Source organism: Phasianus colchicus, chromosome Z (assembly GCF_987193195.1).
Source record: "Phasianus colchicus chromosome Z, bPhaCol1.hap1.1, whole genome shotgun sequence".
Taxonomy (NCBI): Eukaryota; Metazoa; Chordata; class Aves; order Galliformes; family Phasianidae; genus Phasianus; species Phasianus colchicus.
The window spans coordinates 57,183,195-57,206,239 of record NC_143476.1 but is presented as its reverse complement, the minus strand read 5'-3'; the positions used below and the strand labels follow the sequence as shown (position 1 = coordinate 57,206,239).

At 36.9% G+C, this 23,045-nt stretch overlaps 1 protein-coding gene across 4 annotated transcripts in view; it reads right to left on the bottom strand.

Moving 5' to 3' along the window:
• Positions 1-2,126: 2,126 nt before the first annotated feature.
• The window catches only part of APBA1 (amyloid beta precursor protein binding family A member 1), an 82,636-nt gene continuing 61,717 nt past the window's right edge, over positions 2,127-23,045 (bottom strand). For 3 of the 4 annotated variants that reach the window (XM_031608774.2, XM_090132647.1, XM_090132646.1), the window contains 10 exons: positions 20,272-20,311; positions 18,076-18,221; positions 14,574-14,606; positions 13,363-13,449; positions 12,630-12,815; positions 9,402-9,581; positions 8,304-8,516; positions 4,641-4,760; positions 3,905-4,045; positions 2,127-3,532 (listed from right to left, as the gene is read on the bottom strand). In XM_031608774.2, coding sequence (XP_031464634.2) covers positions 3,461-3,532; positions 3,905-4,045; positions 4,641-4,760; positions 8,304-8,516; positions 9,402-9,581; positions 12,630-12,815; positions 13,363-13,449; positions 14,574-14,606; positions 18,076-18,221; positions 20,272-20,311 — 1,218 coding nt within the window. In that variant the 3' untranslated portion in view covers positions 2,127-3,460. The remainder of the gene's footprint in view (positions 3,533-3,904; positions 4,046-4,640; positions 4,761-8,303; positions 8,517-9,401; positions 9,582-12,629; positions 12,816-13,362; positions 13,450-14,573; positions 14,607-18,075; positions 18,222-20,271; positions 20,312-23,045) is intronic. The other variant, XM_031608775.2, reaches the window with a different exon arrangement.

Genomic DNA, 23,045 nt, shown 5'->3' with positions numbered 1-23,045 from the left:
ACTCTCAGCCTTGTCTGAGGTATTTTTGTTTTGTATTTTATTGTTGCAAATCTTACAGACATTAGCGCTCTGTTAAATAAAGGAATGTAGCACAGTACATACATCACAACAGAACAGCTGGCCAGGGCCCCCCACCCCAAATAAAACCACTCCTCTTCCACCCCCTCCACCCCCCACCCCAAATCAAACCACTGCAGCGTCATTACAGAGGTCAGAAACCTGTGGCAAAGAAACATCAGAGGAATTACATTCAGTAGATGTGCAGTATCAACATTCCAGGCTCACATAGATTTATATATATATTTGTATTTATATAGAGAGATCATTAAATGTTTACAAAGAACAATATTGTTACAAATACAATACTATACTTTTCCCAACGCTTTACAATAATTTCTATTCACCCTCTTTACAGAACAATAATATAACTTCATAGTCTAGGTACTGCGCTAAATATGTACAAGATATCTCAACCACATTGCTGTCTTCAGAAACATATTTTATTTAAAAAACAAGGAAAACAAGCAAACTCTGAATCCCCAATTTGAGCCAGGTTCAAAACAAATGTGAGAAACTTGCCAATAAAAAAATAGAAGGGATGTTTCACCCTTAATGTAAACACTGAAGAAAAAGTTAACAAGACTGCACAAAGCAGCGAGAAATAGAACAAATTCAGGTCTGTCACTGAAGAAGGAATGTAAAGCAGCAGTTTGCTCCATCTTGTCTGTTAATAATTCATGTCATCTGACTAACTGCTGCAACAGCCCAGAGAAGTGCCAGTTTTCCACTCGGAGCATGTTTTTTGAAACCCCTTCCCTCTACGTGGTAAGACAGGATTGTTAGAAGACAGTTAACCAACAGTGTGTGTGAACTACGGACCTGCCAGTTCAGAAACCTCACACATACACACACACACAGAGCTACTGGAAGGATGTATTTTTTGCTAGACTGATCCTACAAGCATTCACTTGCTTAATGTTAAGTGCCTACATACTGTACCATGAAAGCACGCGAGTGCCAAAAACTTGGCAGAATTTTGGATGCAAGATTTTCAAAAAACAGTTGTTTCATCACTCCGTACTTTCAGGTCTTCAGCATTTTGCAGTGAAGTCAGGTAAAGACCCCACCACGTGAGTGGTACAGAAGCACAGAAACGAGTGAAGCTGAGTGTAAACACAGCAGGACCCGGAAGCACGGTAACTGTGTCTTTGAGAGTTCACCAAGTTACCTCAGGCAACTTATGGAAAGGCTTCACTGTATATAATCCTCTGAATTGTACATGGATATATATCGTATTTACATATATTACTATATATATGGAGAGTTCTGAAAAAAATTCAAATGATCACCATAAACCAGATGCTGACAGGTAAACAAGATACGCGCCATCCATTATCCACTTGCATCAGCCTGGTGACAGAGGTAAGTGTTAACCTGGAACACTAACATGGCGCTCTTGTGCAGTCTGTTATTCCACAGATTGGGATTAAACTATATAACAGTGAGAACTGCAGTAAAAACAAATCACTCTGCATTAATCTCAAGACTAAAACATATTCACTGACGATACCAGTTTATGCAGCACTCCATTACCTCCCTTAAGTATTTACTGCTCTAAAACTACAAAGTTTTGTTTTCTACCTCTTAGCAGGCCATGGAAGCTTGTGATATCTAAAAGCCAAAAACGAACCTCTGGAGCTCATGCTCCATGGCTCTCATCAGTGTGCACACCATCTGTGCCTATGCACACACACAGATCCACTTCCATCAATCTCTGGAAACATTCCAAGTTATCATTACCAGACTGCAAATAATGCTTCTTTTGCACCTGTGTCTACCACACAGTAACAGGGAAACAAGTAACTGTGATGAGAACATCTTCAAAACAGAACAGACAGGTCTGTGTGACCTGTTCTTGTTCTCATCCCACTAAGCCTTCCTACCACGCTATGACGCAGCAGGAACTCTTTCTGTAAAACAAAACCAGCTTACTAGCCTGGACTAAATGCATGGTACAATTTCAGTCTAAACACCAGTATACAGTCCTGGTAAAAGTAACTACAAACAATGGATAATTTTCCTCTCACTAGGAAGAAAAGTCACTGCTTTTATTTATTATTATTCTTAAAAAAAAAAAAAAAGGAAACAACCCAACCCGTTTTCCCCCTTTTATCTCTAGCATGCAAGTTACAAGCCACTCAAATCCTATATTTCATACATCCTACAATGTATCTTCATACAAGTGCATATAGTACACATATATATCCTAAAGGTGCCATACAAATGGAAAAAAAGTCACAACTTAACTTAAAATAAATATGTTTATCCCCACTTTACCGCTCCGATTATTATCTATGTCATGAACTAAAGAGAAAGTCAATAAAATTAGACAAGTCTTTGGACAAAAATATATGTTAAAATTGGCTCAGAGAACAAAATTACTTAGAATAGTATGCAGATCTCTTATATTCAAACTTCATAAATAGCAAGCACAATTTTAAAAACATCTATATACACCAGCACACACTGCTGTGCGCACCAAATGCGGAAATAAGAGCCTAGAAAAAGTGTAGCTATTCAGGAAAGCCCCTCACTATTTCTCTTGTAGATATTTAAAGATCCTCCCGCCCGCCCCCCTATCTTTAACATCTAAAACAGGTAAGGGACTATAAAAGACATGTTACATTTAAAAACAAAGTAAAACAGAACAAAGAGTTGGAAACCTGGGGGCAGAGAGAGGAAGGCAGTTGTAAAAAAAAAAAAAAAGCCTCCCCAGTTACTTTGTGTAAGTAATGGAATTGTAACATGTTTAGGCATCTCAGAAATAACTTCTTGGAGTCCTACAGTCAGGACAAACTGCTGATGGGGGAGTAATTAAGAAGTATTTTGGACAGTCTATTTTACCACACTAGCATTTACTCATTCTTCTGGAGGGCAAAATTATCCCAGCATTGCACTTTTCCTACAGATGTAAACCTCTACAGACTTTCAGAAAGCCTATGGAAAAATGGGAAGAAAAGTGAAGTCACATGCAGGATGTCCAAGAGAACACTTTCCTTCCAACATTTCTGTTTGTCTGGTAAAACATCTTTCATTTTGCAACATCGAGCTTATTTAATTTGTCAAATTACAATCACAAAAACTCCTAGTTACTAGAATTAATCTTTTTTTTTTGTGAATCCTGTTGTGAAGAATGCTGCTGTTATTTTCCTGTTTTGCATGTGGAACTGCATTTAGTTTCACTTGAAAAGAGATGCAACCAAAATAGTCCTGTAGCTATATTTTGCCCATTCCCTAAATACAGGAAAATGGTGGGGAGAAGGGAGGAGAGAGAGACAGTACGCTTGTGAGTGAGATAAAGAAATAAACATCTCTGCAAACACATAAATGCAGCACTAGAGTGACAAGCACTATTGAGGAAAAACATCCTCCATGCACATTGTGACGGTGAGTGTCAGCTTTAGATGTAAACTGGTTGCTCTTGTGCAGTCAGCAGTCTGTACATGGCAGCTGGCATAGTCTTCATATGAATCTAGAGGAAATAAGACAAGTTACTCAGTGTTCCTAAAGTGCATACTACTTTGGCAAAGGAACTAGCTAAGCTCAGACAGGACAGAAGGGAAAAGCAAAGCCTGAGAATTTTTGTACCCTTATTAAAATATGGCAGGTGGTGATTTTACAAAGCAGTGTGATTAGCATCAACTGACCACCATCAAATTATGGACACTTAATTTCTGCATACAGTTCATCTAATACACATGAGAACTACAGGTGCATTAAAAAAAAAAAAAGGAATGGTGGATTATCCTTACCCTCACTTCCACTGTTAAGATTTGAGTAGCAATAGCCTAAAAGAGGTAACAGTGATGAAGTACATTATACTGCTTAGTTGCGCTGCTCTTACCTCACCAACAGCGTTTGAGAGAATGTGAACAATTTTCTCATGGGGTGTTGCTACCACACTCTGTCCATTGATTTCAATGATGCGATGGCCGACACGCACACCTCCTCGCTCTGCTATACCGCCTCTCATAAGGCTGCAAATCTGGAAGGCAAAGGACAATTTTATCAGTGCCTAGATATGGAAGAGAGGCATTAAGCTACCCCTTCTCACCTCTAAATTGTAATTCAATATAGGCTTGCAACAGATTCTAAAATGCAGTTTATCACCGATTCAAAATAAGGTCTGTTAGCAGCAAATACCTGCTGTATATTCTCTTCCAATAATACAACAGTCAGAAGAGGCTATTTATGGTGCATGTCAGATGCACTCTAGTGTGGCAATTAAAAGGTGTAGGAAGGACCACAGTTTAACAGTGTTAGGGATGCAGATGCCTTACTGCAAAAATGGATGTAGAATAGTCTTTTTCTTTTGAGAATGTACAATGTCTTCGTCAGAGACAGAAACGAAGAAGACTGAAACATACACAGTTCTGTTTCTCTCATCTATATCAGTTTCCCTAACTCTGAAGTTGTGGATTAAGCAGAGTCAAAGATAAAAATAACTCTGATTAACGGAATGTTTAGATCTTAAGTCTTAATACATGTGCAATGTCCTGTATGCTGTGATGGAGAAAATGGCAGTTTCCCTCTTCCCACACTACCACATGTGCTTCGCAGGAAGCCTGGAAGCTACTTACAATCCCATTTTGCACACTGAAGCCCAACTGATATCTGAGGTCCGGCCTCCTGATCAAGACAGTGGTTACTGGAGGACACCTGACTATGTTCAGTTTAACCCGAGCCTGGTTTTTCAAACCCTGCAAAAAGAAATCACCATGAAAAACGGTGGAGACAAAGTGAAACATTTAATGTGAGCACTTGGGGAAAAAGATAAGTGTTAAAATACTGACATAGGAATAGTCCTGAATAAACATTTATTTGCATGCATTCTAACAGAAGTGGGTCACTAAGTGCGAGAAATAAATTACTCAGTGAAATCAGCAATACAACATCAAATGTTTCTTGTTAAGAAGCTGAAATGGTTGTTTCAAGAAATGTAGCTTCCTGTTGCCAATTTCCTCTCCTCATAACAAAACATATAAGAAGTACACGAAACTGGTTTATCCAGCGCACTGAAAAAGCCAATTGTGGCTGGGAAATGAAATTTCAAATATGTAGCTAAGATAGTAACACACAATTGGCTTCTCCAATGGGATTCTGGAAGGTTCTACTCCTGCCAAATGCTTGTTTAAGCAGCGCTGCTTTTTTGCACTCCTCCTCCCTTCTTGGTTTAACACATTCATTGTGAACTCCTTGGTACTAGAAGAAAAATGAAAGAGGAATTTCTTTTTTGTTGTTCTGTGGTGGTGAAACACTAAAACAACAGATTGCCTGGATCAGTGTGGAGAGTCCGTCCTTGGAGTTATTTAAACCCCATTAGAAACAGCCCTAAGGAATCTTCTCTAGCAGACTCTACTTTGAACCAAGGTGCTTGCAAGCTGCGAAGAATCAGAAATGTGGTTGTAAAGCTCCAGAAAAACTCATATCCTGAAATGCAGGTAGCTGCACTCCTGCACCTGTACAATTACAGGTGCTCAGGTATCTTACTTGTAGACTGTTGATCTTTTTTCCAACATAGAAGCAAAGACACATTTTTCTACTCTTAAATGCTTCATTCACACAAAGAATTAGCCTTCAATAAATATGTAAATCCATAACAGGTAAGAAATGCTTCATAAAGAATACAGTGGCTTCCACCATGCCTTATACAACACATATCAATTTCAATACCTATTTCTGAATTCCTTTAATATTTACAATTAAAATCTAGGTCCCACTGAAACTAAGTGGCACCTGTTATTAACTGAGGGTTAATTCTGAAAAATAATTTCTACTGCAGCTAAGGTAATACAATAAAGTTTCTCCATCCAGTCCACTGTTGGTGATTCTGTTGAGCTGACCTCTGGATTCAGCAGTGACTTGAATAACTAGACTGGCATTCAGGGTGAACTGCTTTACATCTTTTTTTGTGTCAATGCCTCAAACTGTCTGGACACAGTTATCACATGGGTAATGGCTGGTCTCACTTCCACACAATCTTGAGCTCAGCCTGGCTTGTTATTCAGGTGGCTTCAAGAGAATGATTGTATGAACTTGAAGTGAGCACGTGCTTATGTGAACTGCCTCCACTCCACTCTCAGCTGTAAGAACATCCCAACTCCACTTCTTCCATGACGGTGTTCAACTCCTCACTGGGTTTATCTGCACGCTGTATGTGCAGAAGAGCCTCCAAAACAAATATGGAGTAAAAGACAGGAACTACTTAACATATACTAAGCTGAAGGTATCATGTTTAGCCTGATGGGCTTCTCCCTTAGTCTTCTAAATTCAGAACGGTAGGACTCACACTGAGATATTATTTATATGAGGAATTTAGGTATCTAACTTCAGACATATGAGTTCATTCATGTTACATGCCATCAACAGAATTGATACAAACACCCTCTTACTTTTACTGAGGTATGCATGAGTTATTTACACCCGTTCCTTCAAAAAGAACTAATGTGGTCACCAATAAATAATTTACTAACCTTACAAAAAGGACATTTATTTTAAAAATGACTGATTCTGGTTATTATGCAAAATGATGATAAATGCTGACTAGAAAAAAGCAATTGCATAACTTGACCAATTTATTTCCTTCTGTAGACCCTGGGTCTGTTTCTGATAATACAAAGTACCAGAGGCTTTTGAAAAAGAGATGCAGTAATACAACTGGGGAATGCCCACCAGCAGCTTCTCCCTAGCTCTGTCATTCTGTAATTAGTTTACAGATGATTAATAGCAGAGCTTACATTGGTAATACTAACATTACCTTACTGAAGAGCTTGCAAGATATTCTTCAAGTTAACATGACTTTCGTATTTTCTTAAGAGCCCTTAGATGACTCTAAATAAATCTGAAATCCTGAGATTTTTCTGCCACATTTAAATAGGTCATTCAGCAGTTCATATACTTGATGTGCTATATGAACCACTCTTGATGTATGGTTAGGAAGACATGAAAATCCATAGTCCTTTCTTTAGAAAGACAAAATAAATGGCTAGCAGTTTTTTTACAGCTACAACTGTAAGTACCAGCTACCGTAAGAGAAATGTCTGCAGAAGATAAGCTGATTGTTTTTGTTTTGAGAAAGTACAAATGAGCTTCATAAAAACAAAACCCCACCTGAAAAGTTCTGAATCAAAGAAGCACAAGTCATCACAGTTTTAGAAACAAAACTAATGTGGGAAAGGAAACAAGTATGGTTATATGAAAAGCCTGAGCTTGTGGTGGACTTCGCTCCACTGAAGCTTTCTGAGAGACATGTAACATGATTTTTTTTTCCATACTTCACAAATGCAAGACTGCTTCTGTCATTTTTTTGTATACTACACTTCCAGGCTTTCATTTCCACCTGCAGAATCTAAAATGTCTGGCTCGGAAATCTACTTCTCACTATAGCACAGCATTCATGTTTATGGAAACCAAAATGGGAAATCCAGTTCCAGTGCCCATGCTATAGCAGGGACACCTCCCACCGGATCAGGTTGCCCAGAGTCCCATCCAACCTGGCCTCAAATACCTCCAGGGGCATCCACGGCTTCTCTGGGCAGCCTGCTCTAGTGCCTCATCACCCTCTGAGTAAAGAATTTCCTTCTACTATCTAATCTAAATCTCCTCTCTTTTAGTTTAAAACCATTCTCCCTTGTCCTATCGCTATCAGATCATGTAAAATGTTAGTCTCCCTCCTATTTATAGCCTCCTTTTATGCATCCACAAGCAGCCATGAGGTAACCCTGGAGTCTTCTCCAGGCTGAATGATTTTCCAGGTTGCAAGTGCTCACTGCTTGCTCATGTCAAGCTTTTCATCCAAGCAGAGTTTCTACAGATGATAAACATGCTCCTTTGTCTTTAATTCTAATTTTAAAATACTTCAAGATACATCAAACAAAAAGCCTCAGCTCCTCTTCAACCAGACAATAAGAGGCAATAAAACAGTATAGCTTATAACAATATTAGGCAACTCTTTCTCCAGCTGTCACATAAAATGGTAAGAGTCTTTAGATAGACATCTGGCAGCATCTACTTTTCCAACAAAATGTTCTGATGATGTTCTGTACATTAAGACGTTAAGTTCTGATGTTAAACTCTATAAATGCCACAGTTCACCTCTTGAGAGTCAGAAAACTGGGAGAGCATAATCTGCGTCATACTTTGAAAATCACCAAATGGAAATATTCAAGAAGAATTAATAGTTCTATACTTACTGCTTTCCTACTATGTAACCCTTTAAAAACATCCAGAAACATACTCCGTACCTTTATAATGCTCTGACATGTTGAGAGAGGTAAGCCAACCAGACTTGTCCCGTTGATTGACATGATCTGGTCCCCTATATTCAGCTTTCCAGACTTCTCTGCTGGTCCCCCATGCATCATATTGGCTATGATAACTGTAGGCAAAATGGATCCCCAGCCAGACTCCACAATTACTACACCTAGGATTTCTCCTTTTTGCTTTTCGATGTAAACCTGTATCATAAGAAAAAGTGCATCAAATAGAAGCTTCTTCTCAAACACAGAACTTACTAACTGCCCCTCCCTTCCAACCCCCACCTTCTGAAAAAATATATATATATACTAATATATATAAAATATATATATATATATAAAATATATATATACTAATATTTATATAACTCCTCCATATATTTTATAAATTAACAAACACATACCCTTCACTATTTGCAACATGCCTTCCTAATTCAAAGGCAAACAGAACAGTGGTATTCAAACATTAAATAAACAACAATATACAGATTTTGCTTAGTAAAGAACATTCCTCATACAATTTTTTTCTGCAGATGAGCAAAGGGAACTGTAGGGGAAGAAACAGCGGTTATTGTGTGCTTCACAGGACAAAGTTAAACAAGAAGAGTTTACAAGAGCTTATGACTACACATTGGAACATCACAAGCTGTCTGTTGCAGTGGTGCACAGGTTCATATTTACTAAAAGAACAAAGCAGCACACCCCTTCAGGAAAAACAATTCTTTACAATCTAAAATCAGTCACTCCATCAGTGCCTTCATGAGTTTTACGCTGTTTGCTGCAATCTTTAAATTGTATTAATTTTTAATCTGCTTTAAATTCATTTCATTAGCATATAATATCAAGTATTTAAAAATTGTTAGATAAAAAGAATGCAAATAGATGCACTTTTCACACATGACAGACTTGGGTTTCCCTGTTTGCCTTTGATAGAGAAACAATTACAGGTTGTACTACTGAGGAGGACATTCTAGATTTATTTAGGTAATTTGTAAGAAATATTAATGCTTTTCTGATTTGTGCCCATGTGGGCTTGCAACTAGTACAGAGAGTCTTAATGTTGTTAGGAAGAAAAATGAGACATACATCTTTGCAGTTTTCAGACTTGGAGAAGTGAATGAGGTCATCATTGTACATGTCCTGGGTGTTGAGCAAGTCACTATATTCCTTCTGGCTAAGATCTTCTGGATTGATTCCATTCGCTCTAAGAAACTCCTGGTATGCTACACTAAAGGCTTGACCTATAGACTGTGCAATCAGCTGTGCCTGCAGCAATTCCCAGAGAAAAGAAAAAGAAAGTCAAAACATTCTGATGGTCCACTATACAATCACACTGTAAAATGGTTTAATCCTACAAAATCAAGTCACAGTTAAAAAAAATACTCGTGCACTAAAAGCTAAAGGTCACAAGATGTCAATACATTCTCTTGAGAAAAGGAAATCCTGTCACAGCTAGGAATCACTAGCATAAATGTAAAGGAACACCTGGTGCACTGACTGAAAAATAGAAGGGAAAAAACAACTCTACCTCCCACCTGCAGTTCTTCTCAACCTTGCAGCTTCTATGTGGCTTTCCCGTATAGTAGAGGCAATGTCACTGATGGAGTTGGAAACAGAAGACAACTGGGATCACTACCCTTTGAGGTCAAAGTAAAGTTAAAAAGACAGGTACTGAACAGCAGAGGAAAGTAGCACATAGGGTGCAGAGTACTGCTGTATGTAACGGGAGCTGTAATGTAGGTACCACTGTGTGGGGCACAGAAGATGGCTACAGTCTGCACAGAAACAGTCCCTTACAGCACAATGCTGAATGAGGAGGGGTTTGGGGGGGAAGAAGGAGATGGACAAGGTGCCATATTTAACCAGACCCTGGGGAAGGCTTTTTATGAAAACTTCTGAGGTGTATTTTTGTACAGCTTTCCAACTGTATTTTAAGGTCCAGTCTGGTCCCCAATAACAGAAAGATTCTCAACCCCCAGTTAAGAAAGTGACTGTATTTCAAAGTAACTCAAGATAGCACTGAACCTGTGATGAGCATAGCATGATAGCTAGTGCTGAGAATGCGAATATCTGGACTAGCATTATTTGCCAATGCTCAGTTCAATGAGAAGAACAAGACGGCACGATAATGGGAAAATAGAGAGCTAAGTCATAAATGTGTATTTTATGTATGTTCATAGGGATACATCTAGTCTCCAAGAAGAGACCAATTCCCATTTAAACAGCCACCATTTGGACACATCAATCACTAAGAATCAGTTCTTTTGAAGATTCAGCCAAGAACAGAACTGAAAATCTAGTGCTAGCTTCCTTAGATAAGGATACTTTCAAGCAGGGACACATTTTGGCCAATCCGCTTTGAGGGCTTACAGCTTCTGTGCCAGTTTCTGTGTAAATTCTTCTAAATAAGCCATTGTCACAGAAGAAAAGATGATAATGAGACAAATATGAGATTTATAATATAAACAGGCTGTACTATTCCACTGAATAGTATCCATCTTGCTACTAATAGGCACTACAAAGTTCTCATTCTCTTTCTTATTAATCTGGATATTTGAGATCAATTTTGCAAGCTATTTGTGAGCTAAACCATGACTATGGAATTTCTCAGCTTACTTTTACATCACTGAACAATGCCTTTTTCTTATTGGAAATATAAATAGATACTTCCCAAGCCAGTATCTCACAGCACAGGAATGATCATATCTAACATAAATACGACCTTACTCAAAGAAACCACAGAAAGCAATGCCAGCCATTAGAAGGAAACATAGATTCTAGCTACCCAAAGCATTAAGAACAGCATGGGAAACACTTTCAGGAGATATAGAATAGTCTACCACATGCTGAAGGAAAGCAAGACGCAGCCTGCCTCTATCATCTGACAGCTTGATTCTTGGCTTTTTGCTGGTTAGAATGAGAGTTACTAGTATAGGAACTTAAGCTGGAAATACAGAAACAGCAGCTCATAGTAGGGAACATCTCAAATGATAATAAACCAATTGGCTATTCTCATTTTTGCAACAGTTTCTTGAAAAGCTGAGCAAAAATGGCTTACAAATGGCTGCCAATTTTTTTATGTTCTTTGACAAAATACTGACAGATTACTTCTATGAATGCTTCTGTCTTCATTTTTCAACCTCAGTGGGGGACTGACATATGTACATCCACCTGCAGCTACACAATTTATCTGAATGTAGGATCATATTAGGTTCATCATTACATTTAATCAGCTACTTATTCAAGGAACTTTCCCTCATCAAAGTCCTTGCTGACACACCGTGGAGTAGAAAGCGTAAGAGGATTTTAAAAGAACTGATACTTCCACTTCTGTTAACTATTTCAGTATATGCAAAATCGCACTACAAAGTCTTCCTTCAAACTAAGTGATGTGCAAGCCACAAGAACAGGAAGTAAGCTATTACCTCATCCTCCCTAATTTGGGCAGGATGCCTTCTGCAAATGGCATCACTTCAGTGATCTGTAAGTAATTTACACCTGGTTGCAATTCTTCTTTCATCTCCTGCTATGTGAACCATTTGACTAGCATTAATATGACAGAGACAGTTAATATGTTTTTTACTTGGAGACTCAGAACTGGGAGCTTTTGTCTTCCCAAATTTTTTGAAACGCTATGTATAGAGCTAACCTGATTATGAGATCAACAACTATATCTCTAGCCACTTCAGTCTGTGTTTGATTTTATCTGTCAGTAACCAAGCTTTATGAAGTACATAAATCCACCATGCTACAAACAGCGCTTGTGAAAACAGGATATGAAGGTTAGTAACAAGTACATTAAACTTAGTAAACCTACACCACATTCACGCAGCTGTCATGAGTACTTTGGGGGTATTAGAATTAAAAACTTTCCTAGCTGCCTTTTAACACAATAGCGGCACCTACTCTTCAACTCAAACAAAAACCAACCAAACAAAACAAAACAAAAGAATGTTTCTCAGATGCAGTAATCTTTGAGGTGACATTTAGATCAGAAATTTCCTAGGAAAGCAAGCAACTTTAATAGGCATTCATTCTTACCAGAAGATTATGAGCTTCTATAAGTAAACTGTGACAATGGAACCTCTTATCATTGTTACAGAAAGATACTGTGGAAACTTAAAAATGGGAAACTTTTCTATAAACACTGACTTTGTGGCTAAACGTAAGATCCAAACATGCCAACAAAAAGCAAGATGAAATATCTTGCTGTGATTAACGAACAAACAGGATCACTTTCTAGTGGACTTCAAGCCTACCAAGATGCGCTTACATTTCCACCCTTAGAAAATTATGAGACAGGTAATTCCTTACATCCTCAGACTCAAAGACATGGCAAATCATTTTGTATTGTCTCTTTCCATCCTGGGAAGGGTGAGATGCTTCCACATTATCCTGGGAGTTAGACCGTGGCATTCTCCTGCGAGCCATTAGAACAACTATATTCCCTATATCTGCGATGTAAGAAATGGTCCGCAGGGGATGATCCATCATGGTTTCCTAGGGAACAGAAGAAAAAAAATATGAGAAGCTGTTTCAGTGAAGTTTTTACTGGACTCTGAGAACTACGTCAATATAAGACCTCAGTTAAGTGAAGCTCATACAAAGTATCATACACGAAAGAAGACACCAGTAGAAAATAAGAGTTTTGCTTTCCAAAAGAGTAAAACAAAGAGCATGTTTTATGAATTCAAATTTACACAAAAACCTCAATATCAGAACCTGAATATGCTGGGGATGTACAGGTTCAATGTGCACTATAGCTTTCAAATTATCACACCCAAACATTCATGGGCACAACCAATACTTGCCACATGACAGCTAATAAAAAGTGAGCTGACTGTAGTTAGTTTACCTGAAATTTCTAATAATTTACTACAGACACACCAGAAAATTGCTTATATGACGTGGCTCTTGAGTATGGATTTCTTCCTAGGAAATCCTACAGGGAAATACAAGAGCCAGCACTTTTCAAAAGACAATTTTTGGCAGACAGGTGAAAGTCTATTTCAGTAGCCTATTGTTACAAAGGTATCCTTGTCTATACCTGTGTGTCTGCATTCAGTACTTTGATTCTTTGTGTAGAAATGAAGAGGTCCACTTCAGTCATGGGTTGAGATTCCCCTTCTGGAGCCTGCAATTAAATGAATTAGTGTCAAATGCACACACAACGTAACATCCTTACTAATGATTGTTAGCTCACAAGCAGGGGTGTACTAAAACACAGTCACCAGAACAGCAATGCAAGATAGAGTATTAGACTGCAGAAGCTAAAGAGAAACGCAAAGATATGGAAACTATATACGGATTTATGAAAGTGAATTGGATATTATTCAAACAATTGTTAACCCCACAAAAACTTCCTTGGTATCTTTACTGATCCAATAAAGTTATATGTGACTGCAACATGAACTATATAGATATCTCATGCAAATTAGTATGATTCTCCCATTTTTGCCACATTAGCAATTCCACTTCAAAGAATTTTTTTTCACACCAGGAACAGAAACACCTAACAGTTACTCTTGCCTGAGGAACTTCTTTTTAAGCTTACAGCAACCGCTCAGACCAATGGAAAAAAAAAACATACCAAAGGTGGGTCTAAGCAATTCATAGTGCAGTTCTGGTAAGAAAGCCTTCACAGTCAGACAATATACTAATCAATCATCAACCCCACCACAGAAGTAAGATCTTAGTCAGCAGAAAGCCAATGCTTGTAATTTTTTTTTTTTTTTTACAAGTTAAGATTTGTTAAAAGGTATTTTAAATCTCCATGAAGAAAACTTATTATTAATGTGAGTCATTATCAGCAGATTACCATGTATATGTAAACTTTTTTTGCATCCAGCAATTTGATACATTTGTGAATCAAACAAATAATTCTTTATCTAGATAAAAGATAAAATAAAAATAGATTTATTTTTAATCTGTCATTTTAAAGAGTTAGAACCTTTTCCATGTTAGTCCTGTTTCTTTAGCATGGATTTTGGGTACTGCCTGTAACCATTTGATAATTCCAATTTTTACTCTATTTCTAACATGAAATGGCTAATGATAAGCAACAAAAAAAGGCCAACCAGGCAACTGATTTCTGAGAAATGTCAACTCGTATGGTGGCTCAGAAATAATCTTAAAAAAGAAAACAAACAAAAACTTGCTGGATGCAGAAAATAACACAAAATAAAAAGAAAGGCAGAAAAATCTCCCAGAAAACAAAAGAACAGGCATAAAATAAAGCTGATGGAGTTTGTACTGCACCTTCTTCCTGCTTTTGGCTAATTTCTGGGCCATCTGCTTAGCATGGAATAAACAGAGACAGGAGAATGGTTAGAGAAGAATTTACAGAGACTCCAAGTCAAGCAGGAATCTGCATGCTAATGCCAGGGCTCACAGACTTCTAGCTGCTCTAAATTAATCCCAATTCAGATTAATTTTCTTCCTTTCTTCACTTATCCAAGTTCATCATAACCACTTTAAAACATGAAAAGAAACCACACCAAGAAGATCAGTCAAGAAACATACAAAAGAATATTTTTTTCCATTCAAAATACTGTTCTCAACAAACAGGTTTTCGCTTATTTGCTTGTTTGTAAGAGGGGCAAGAAAAAGCAGCTCTCCCCCATTTGCAGTAGTAGAAGCCATGAGTTCAGTCTTTGAAGCAACACCTGGATAGACAGTGAGAGAAGAGTTTTAACCATTTTATTCCATTCTTTTCTGATCTATGGAATTTAAATTGAAAGCTGCCTAATACCCCCACACCACAATCTTAAAACCAATCAACCAAAAACCAAACCAACAAACAAAAAAACAACACAAAACTTCAGTAGTTTCTCCTGGAAAAACAAAGTGACAGAAGTGACAGAAGCTAACCTTCACCTCCGTTTTCTCCTCCTCATGTGCAAATACACCCAATGCCAGCATTCACATTACATTTCTGAACAAAGATTTCCTCTGACAACTGCATATCACTGTGTTTTTTTCAAGAAAAGCATGTACTTCATAGCTACAGCTTCCTAGAACAGTCTCTTGCCACTGATTTGTCACTAATTCCACTGATTTATATCCAAAGATATACTACCCCACTGCAACAAATGTATTTATACACTATTACTGTGACAATAACAACATAAATAAACATCACCTTTCTTACAATCTTGCGAACATTATTCAAACCAAGGTGAAATGAACTTATGAACCTGCTCATTAATCAATACTCATTAAGCACGCAGATATCCTTTTACTTCCAACAATTAATGTTAGCCAATTAAATTTACAGGCATTTTTGTGGAGGCTTACCATTGCAAGATTCATGAGAAGAAATTCAGAGCTAACTGCTTTTATGAAGAACAAAAAGGAAGCCTCAACCAAGAGACACAAAGAAAATTTACATAGATGCTCACCTCTTTATTCTGTCAATTTTAGCATAAACAAATTTGAATGCAGCTACTGAAATTTTAGACATGCTACTTATTTACAAATATGAAAAAATATTCTCACACAGGCTTTTAGTCATCTTTTCCAAATGGAGTCATATTGGATAGTCTGGTGATAACAAACCACTGCAAAAGCAATTAGAACAGCTTTATGCTGCAGGCTCTGCATTATATTAATTTACACTTGTCCTGAGAAACACTATCCATATGTTGAATAATAGAGTCCTGGTATACACTGGGCAAGGGGGAGACACTAATGAGACTCAAACCCTTCTCCAAAATGAAGATTCCCTTCCAGACAATTTTCCCCTCCCAAACTCCCCTCCCCCAAACTGTACATAATGACTGATCTCACAAAAGTAGAAAAGTACAGGCTGAAAAGATGAGAAATTCAAAATTTTGTTCTTTGTTTCAATAAGAGCATTTACTCTTTTTGAAGAATGATTTTCAAGTATTTCACAGAACTAAGGTAATGACATGCAACAACTGATACTATGAAGTGATTTGACTCTACACAGAAATGTCATGAAAGAAGTTACAGTTCACACAAAAAAACAACATCTCATCAAATTAGGATAATTCCACACTACAGACTATCGGTCAAATCTTCATTGTTGTTTTGCTAATGAAGATCAGAAAATTATTTCAGTGTGCTTAGAAAGAACAGAAGCTACCTGATCTAAACACAACGATATATTTTTTAAATATGAAGAGCCTCTTCACCTAAACAAAATGTAATACGTGATACTTGCAATGTTCAAAATCTTAAATCTTTAAAAATCAACACGATTTCACTTTTTGGCTTAGATGTATTCAAGCCATTTAATTTCTACAAAAAATGTACTGCAACTTATTGAACACATGAAAGATACCAGGTAAACAAAATATGTGGAAAATTAAATTTTTGTCACATCTTAAATTACATTCAGCAATTCAATTATTTGTTACATCAAATTTGACAAATCTCCTGATGAAAAATAATAAAGCTGTTACTCTGTATGCAAATTGTAGCATCAACTCTGCATGAATCAGATGTGAACTGTAAACACAGAAGTTTTTTTTCCTTTATTGCCATAAGTATTGAACAGATGAATTTCAAGTAAACAACATCGTTTTCCATGCCATTTGAATGAGTAAGACTACAGCCAGAAAATAGTTCAATTCCTTTCCTAAAAGTACACCTTGGTGATTACATGAAATCAATTAAGCTTGACAAATGCCTTCAAAGCATTGTATCTGTTACAACTTATGTTGACTTCACATAGTTATGTGTCCATGCAACAAAACCCTCAACTCTTCTGCTTTTATCTGCAGAGGTACTTGTTTAAAGAAAAAGTATGGAGAACTGTTTTCAAAGTTTGTCCATATTTTGAAGGAATTAGTATGTGGTCTAACTGCTCTGCTAAAAGGAAGCATTAGAGGAATTATTAAATTCAGAAGGAACACACTCAGATTAGAAGGTATCTGAACACAACAGGCCTTAAACAAAACTGTTCCTCTTTTCCAATACTCTCAAGTTTACAGATTTTTCTAAGATCTGTCTTAATTCATATACTTTGATTTCTACCTATAGATAAATATCACATCCAACACATTCCATAAACAAGCTTGAGTAAGGCACAAGTATCACTGCCAATATTTTACGTCTAGCCTAATGGCTATCTTAAGTGGTGATTAGCCTAGGAGCAGGAACTCCATCTGTCATAATAAAGCTCTCACTAAAATATTTGGCTTGAATGGCAATCACCAACAAAATCAATCAAAACCAAAGATCCTAAGGGGTAGAGGGGCATATTTACATTTCCATCACCTAGAAGGAGAAGAACATAATCTGCCAAAGAACTGTACAATGGTATTGTGTGCCATGCAGTAAGCAAACAATTTTCTGAAATTCACTTTGTTTCAGAAAATAATGCGCACAAGCTTGCTTTTACCAGGTCAACCATGCAACTACTAGGACCTCTGCCCTATGACAAATTTACTGTAACCAAGAACATGCAAGTCTGTTCATTTAGATGGATGTATAAATTATGGATTTGATGAGTGAAATAAGCTGAACAGATTCCTTCCGTGTTGAGGCACAGCAGTGCTGAGGCATAACAGAAACCTCAAAAAGAACTTTATTCTGCTAATGAATTTTTTAGACTCTGATTAACTTTTCTTCATAACTCATGTTCAAAAAGCAGCACTACTTAAGTGGTTTACCTTGCAGAAAAATAAGGCACTTAACCTTCCTGAAACCACAGACAACCCCACACAAGAAAACTACTGCTTACATACCCACAATTTTAAGGTACAGCATGAAAGTAGCCGGAATCATTCCTCACCTTGATTCTGCTGACAGCTTCCTGAGCCTGCATCATTCTCACATTCTTGGAGGGAGTTTTATCAGACAGGAGCTGAGTTGAACCAAGGTAATTTGCAGCAAAAATGATTCCATCAATTAGGTCTTCAGGATCACACGGTCCAGGAACTGTAACAAAGGAGAAAGATCACTGCAGAAAATCACACCGAATCATGGCAAAATACAACACTGACAGCTTGAGCCTGCACCTGGTAGCTGTAAATGCTCCTCTAGATTACTACAGTTTCCCATGACAACATGGCAAACAGTTCTTTCAGAGCACACCACGTAAAAGCTCTCAACATCTCTTCCATAAAACCTGTAATCATTAATCCAATCTGTCTCTTACAGTAGCTCATCCTTTTGTGAAAGGAATCACCTTATGGCAAAATCTCTCAGAGCTTTTACTGTTAAAAAGAGATATGGGTCCTAAGCTCTTCCCTCATCTACCAAAAATTGCCTTGCAATTCTAAAACGGTTACAACTAAAAGAGAAAGGGTGCAATTTAAGAATAGCCATCAGTCACTTGCTCACTGTTAGCCACAGCTAGTACAGAGCAGAGGAACCTCCCTGGCAATGCTTTACAGGTACCAACACCTCTCCTCTTATCAAAGAGACTGACAGCCAAATTAAACAAATTAGTTTCCTCCCACAGGCCTTTAAAAATCATTCTCAGTCTCAACAAGGATGTTAAGGGAAAGTACAGAATACAGTAAAAATGTTGCTATGCAGAGCGCAGGATGCTCCAGTGGGAAAAAGCAGCACTGAAGTCCCAAAAGATTATCATCTGATTCCCATCGACTTCTCTGGAAAGTCAGAGGGGATGAAGTGTTCAGTGCCTAACAATTTAAATCATTATAAAGCAGCATTTATTATCTGCAACTTTTAGATGAAATTGGCAAACGCACCACACAAAAACTGTGTATCTAAAACTGCAACTGTATGTTGTAGTTTAACACCTTGCTACATGTTAAAATTGTCAGGATCCCAAAGGAAATCTGGTATAGCTGAGCTTCTTGCTTCCTTGGAAGTGAGGAAAAGATAACTGATGTTCAAGACAAGTGAAAGATCTTAAACAATTCAATTGGCAAAAGTAGTTTGGTTTTTTACGATTTCTATTCTAGGAGCAAAACAAAACAAAACAAATGTAATATTGGAAAGGAGTTTTCATTAGCTCAAGGCTATTTTCTGAAAAGTGAGGCAATGGAGCTCAAAGTTTAACATTACTTAGAATGCCCATTCTGTTTTAATTATAATGCAAGAGACTAACAATCACTTAAAACAAGCATGAGAAACTTGAGCCCTGAGGAAACAAGTCATTTTTAAGAATAAAATAACAGATCTAAGAGATTAGTACAATGATCAATTTGTAGTCTAAAGAGAATGACTGACAATCCTACTAATCATTTAAATACAGCAAACTGTAAAGCCATTCAAGGAGTTCCAAGACAGTCAAAACGACCAACTCTATTTCCAGCACTTCGTAAAGCGCTGCAACTGCTAGTGGGGCAAAACAACAAACGAAACTGAATTTTTGGCTTCTGTCGTGACCTCATAACAACATAACTGAATTTATTATATTTTTTTACAGCGTGGAGCGCAGATTCATGCAAAAGGTAACATGAGTTCAGGTAGTAGGTAATTTGTTTTCTCACATCTTTCTCAATAAACACATCCCTAGTACAACCTGAACTCTAAGACAGGAAGCATTATGTAATTAGAGGACAAGTAGCTGTAAAGCAGTGCAGATCTCCTCTGGCAAGCCTACCAATTAGTCCCATTAATTCAATCCTGCTAATTAATCCACCTGAGACTGGAATGAGAATGACACTTGAAATTAGTGCCAGACAGAGCACTACAATCATCTTGCTTAACCTCTTTTCTTTATTCCTCATAAAAAATTTAGCAGTGTTTTATGAGATACTGATAAAAGCCTAGTGGATCAGACAGGAATTTGGAATGAAACACTAAAAAATAAAATGTATACATATTCCTGAACTTCAAAAAAAGCCTAGTAGGATTCAGCTCAGGCTACAGATTGAAAACAGTTTGATCTAAATTGGTACACTCAACTCTAGTAGCTCTTCTATTCAGCAAATGCAAATAAAATTTTATACATTATAAATACTGGAATTCTTAAGAGATGCAAAAATATTTAGAAACTGTAGAACCATCTTACCTTCAACATAGGTTGGAAATGAAGCCAAGCTTTTTCTGGACTGTAATTAAGACAAAGAACAGAGCATGTGCATATACAGATTAAAAAGCTCTCCATGCCAAAAAGAAAAAAAAATATATCAAAAGAAGATTGCTGTTTATTAAGATTTACTATTCTATCTGGTAGTTTCAGATTTTAACCATGTACGAAAGTTCAGTGTATTCCATTTACATGTTTAACTATCAGATAAAATGCTAAGCTCAGTTTTCAATTACATGCTGGTATCTGCTATCTGCTAACTATGAAAAAGTGCTCTGCTTTCACTAATCAAAAGGTATGCAGGAAAACACATCAAACCTCAAAGATCAGAGTTTTCCCACCACAAATAGATCCCATGTAGAAATACACAAAATTACCTTATGCTTTTACTATGACCAAAACCATCAGCTCAGTTAGTTACTCATTAACCAAATTTTGTTATTCATTATGATTGTTTTTACATGTATCCTCAAATCTGTTAAAAACATTTCAAATTTTATATTCTGTGGTATAACTGAAGTCACTAGAACTTTGACACCAGCTCTATTTACACCATATCAAGCATAAGAATATACTTGCTAGCTTCAATTCTCTAAAAGGTGAATGGTTCAAAAATTTTGCATGTGTCAATACACAGTGCAAAGGAGGAGGTTATTTACAGCTGCAGCTTTCCAAGTGAAACACACAGACTAACACTTCAAACACCTGAAAGCTACAAATTCAGTACGACTCACCATGCTGTTATACTCAGTAACATACTCACATTGGAAAACTCAAAGAAAATTCAGTGTGCCACATACAGATGACAGTAGATAATGGAAATAGATGCTGATATCATGAGCATCACAAGTAAGAATTTTGGATAGCCCAAGGATTAAAAACTTTAATGAACCTATAACTGATATGTATCAGCAGTAACTCCTTCAATGATTGCTCAAGTCAGTAGTATCAAAAGAAGAGCCATGTATAGTCAGAATACTGCACAGTATCTTAGACAGTTTCAAGCTGCGTTTATATATATTCATATTTATACCAGTATGCCATATTAGTCTCCTTTACTGAAGGAAACTTACTAGGGTTCTGTAAGATAGTGATAAAATATAGGTATACCAGGAAGATCTCCGTTAAGTGACAGACTAATCCCAAAAAGTCTTTTCCATTTTTGCAAATGGAAAATACATGCAAGTAATTTTTTTTCAAGCACTGATACTGGTCTTGATATAAAAACCACTCAAGAAAGAAAAAAAACCATACATGTCAGCCAACAGACTATGCAACCCTTAAGTACTTGCTCCTTATAAAAATGACTAAGCTGTACTGCAAAACTAAGAAGGCTCCCCATCAGAAGTAGTACCAGCATAAATAAAGATATCAGTAAACCACCATCTCCTGCAGCCAAGGCATATCAGCTGCTGCATAGATAGAGTCAGTCATTCGCAGATGTGTGACTCTTTCACCTCTTCAGATTAATGTTTTTCACTGCACCACCTACCTATACAGACTCAATAATCATTTGCTGTTACTACCTGCACGGAGCTAACAGGGATATTCAAAGATGGACGCTGAACACAGCCAGAGGACAAATCCACTGCACCCCCCAGGCAGCTTATGCAAAAAAATGTCTTTTCCGAAATACTTTTTTTTTTTAATTTAAACAGTGCACCCAAAGTTTATAAATACAAATTTGGCAATTATTCAGCCACACTTGGCTAGCAGATACTTCTTCTCAACCATCAAACCGTCATTATACACGCTCTTACAGTGAAAACTCTCACCAAAAAGTCATATTTTTTTTGTTCTTTAGCCAGGTCAAAGGCTACTCCACTAAGACCAGAGGAATACTAAAGAAACAGGCAAAACTGCTAATAAGATGAAATCTACACATTTTAATTATCCAAAAATAATGAAATGATGAGATCATCAATATTTCATTACCCTTGTTAATATTTTTACTGCCTTTTGGCATAGCATTACACAAACTCTATCTTAGAAAAAGGTTTTATTAAGATCTTAAAAGAATTCCCCAAAACTATAACTCTGTTTTATCACTTCTCTTGCATGAAGATACTAAAGCAGGCATTATTGCTCATTTGAGAGGAACAAATGGACTTGTTCATCCTACTGTGGATTCTTGTTTACAAGGATTAACTGTCACCATGTGTGAACACATTATAAAAACTGAAATGAGCAGCACCCTGTTTTCCATTTTTCCTTTTTCTTCTGAGTAACTTTATCTAAAAATATTTAACAGTTAGAAAGTACATGAAGCAACAAAATTTATAAGCTAAAGAAAGCTAAAGGCTTGAAGAAGCTAATAATATTGCAGCTAAAAATGTAATGACGCAACCCACTGACTGAAAAAAAAAAGGAAATAAACCAAATATTAAGTACATGGAACTAGCATGCCATAAAAAGCTAATAGGTGAAATAATGCATAAGAAAGTATTTAGCCGTATTGTGCAAAGCTTTATTTAGGAGTCAAGAATTCCAAAATTCTGACTATGAATCACTGGCAAATTATCATCAGATCATTTAGTTCTTCCAACAGCTCTGTCTGCTAATATAGTAATGTTAATATATTAAGTAGAAAAAATTACTAAATTAATTTTATTTAAGGAGGATTATTCACCTCTCTGAGAAAAATTACTTTCTTTGTTGGAAGACATTTTGAATGGGAAAAAAGAAAGAGACTCTTTCGTTTGCCTCTAATACAAAAGTGACTTCTGTTCTTCTTCCAACCTGTTAATAAATTTTGT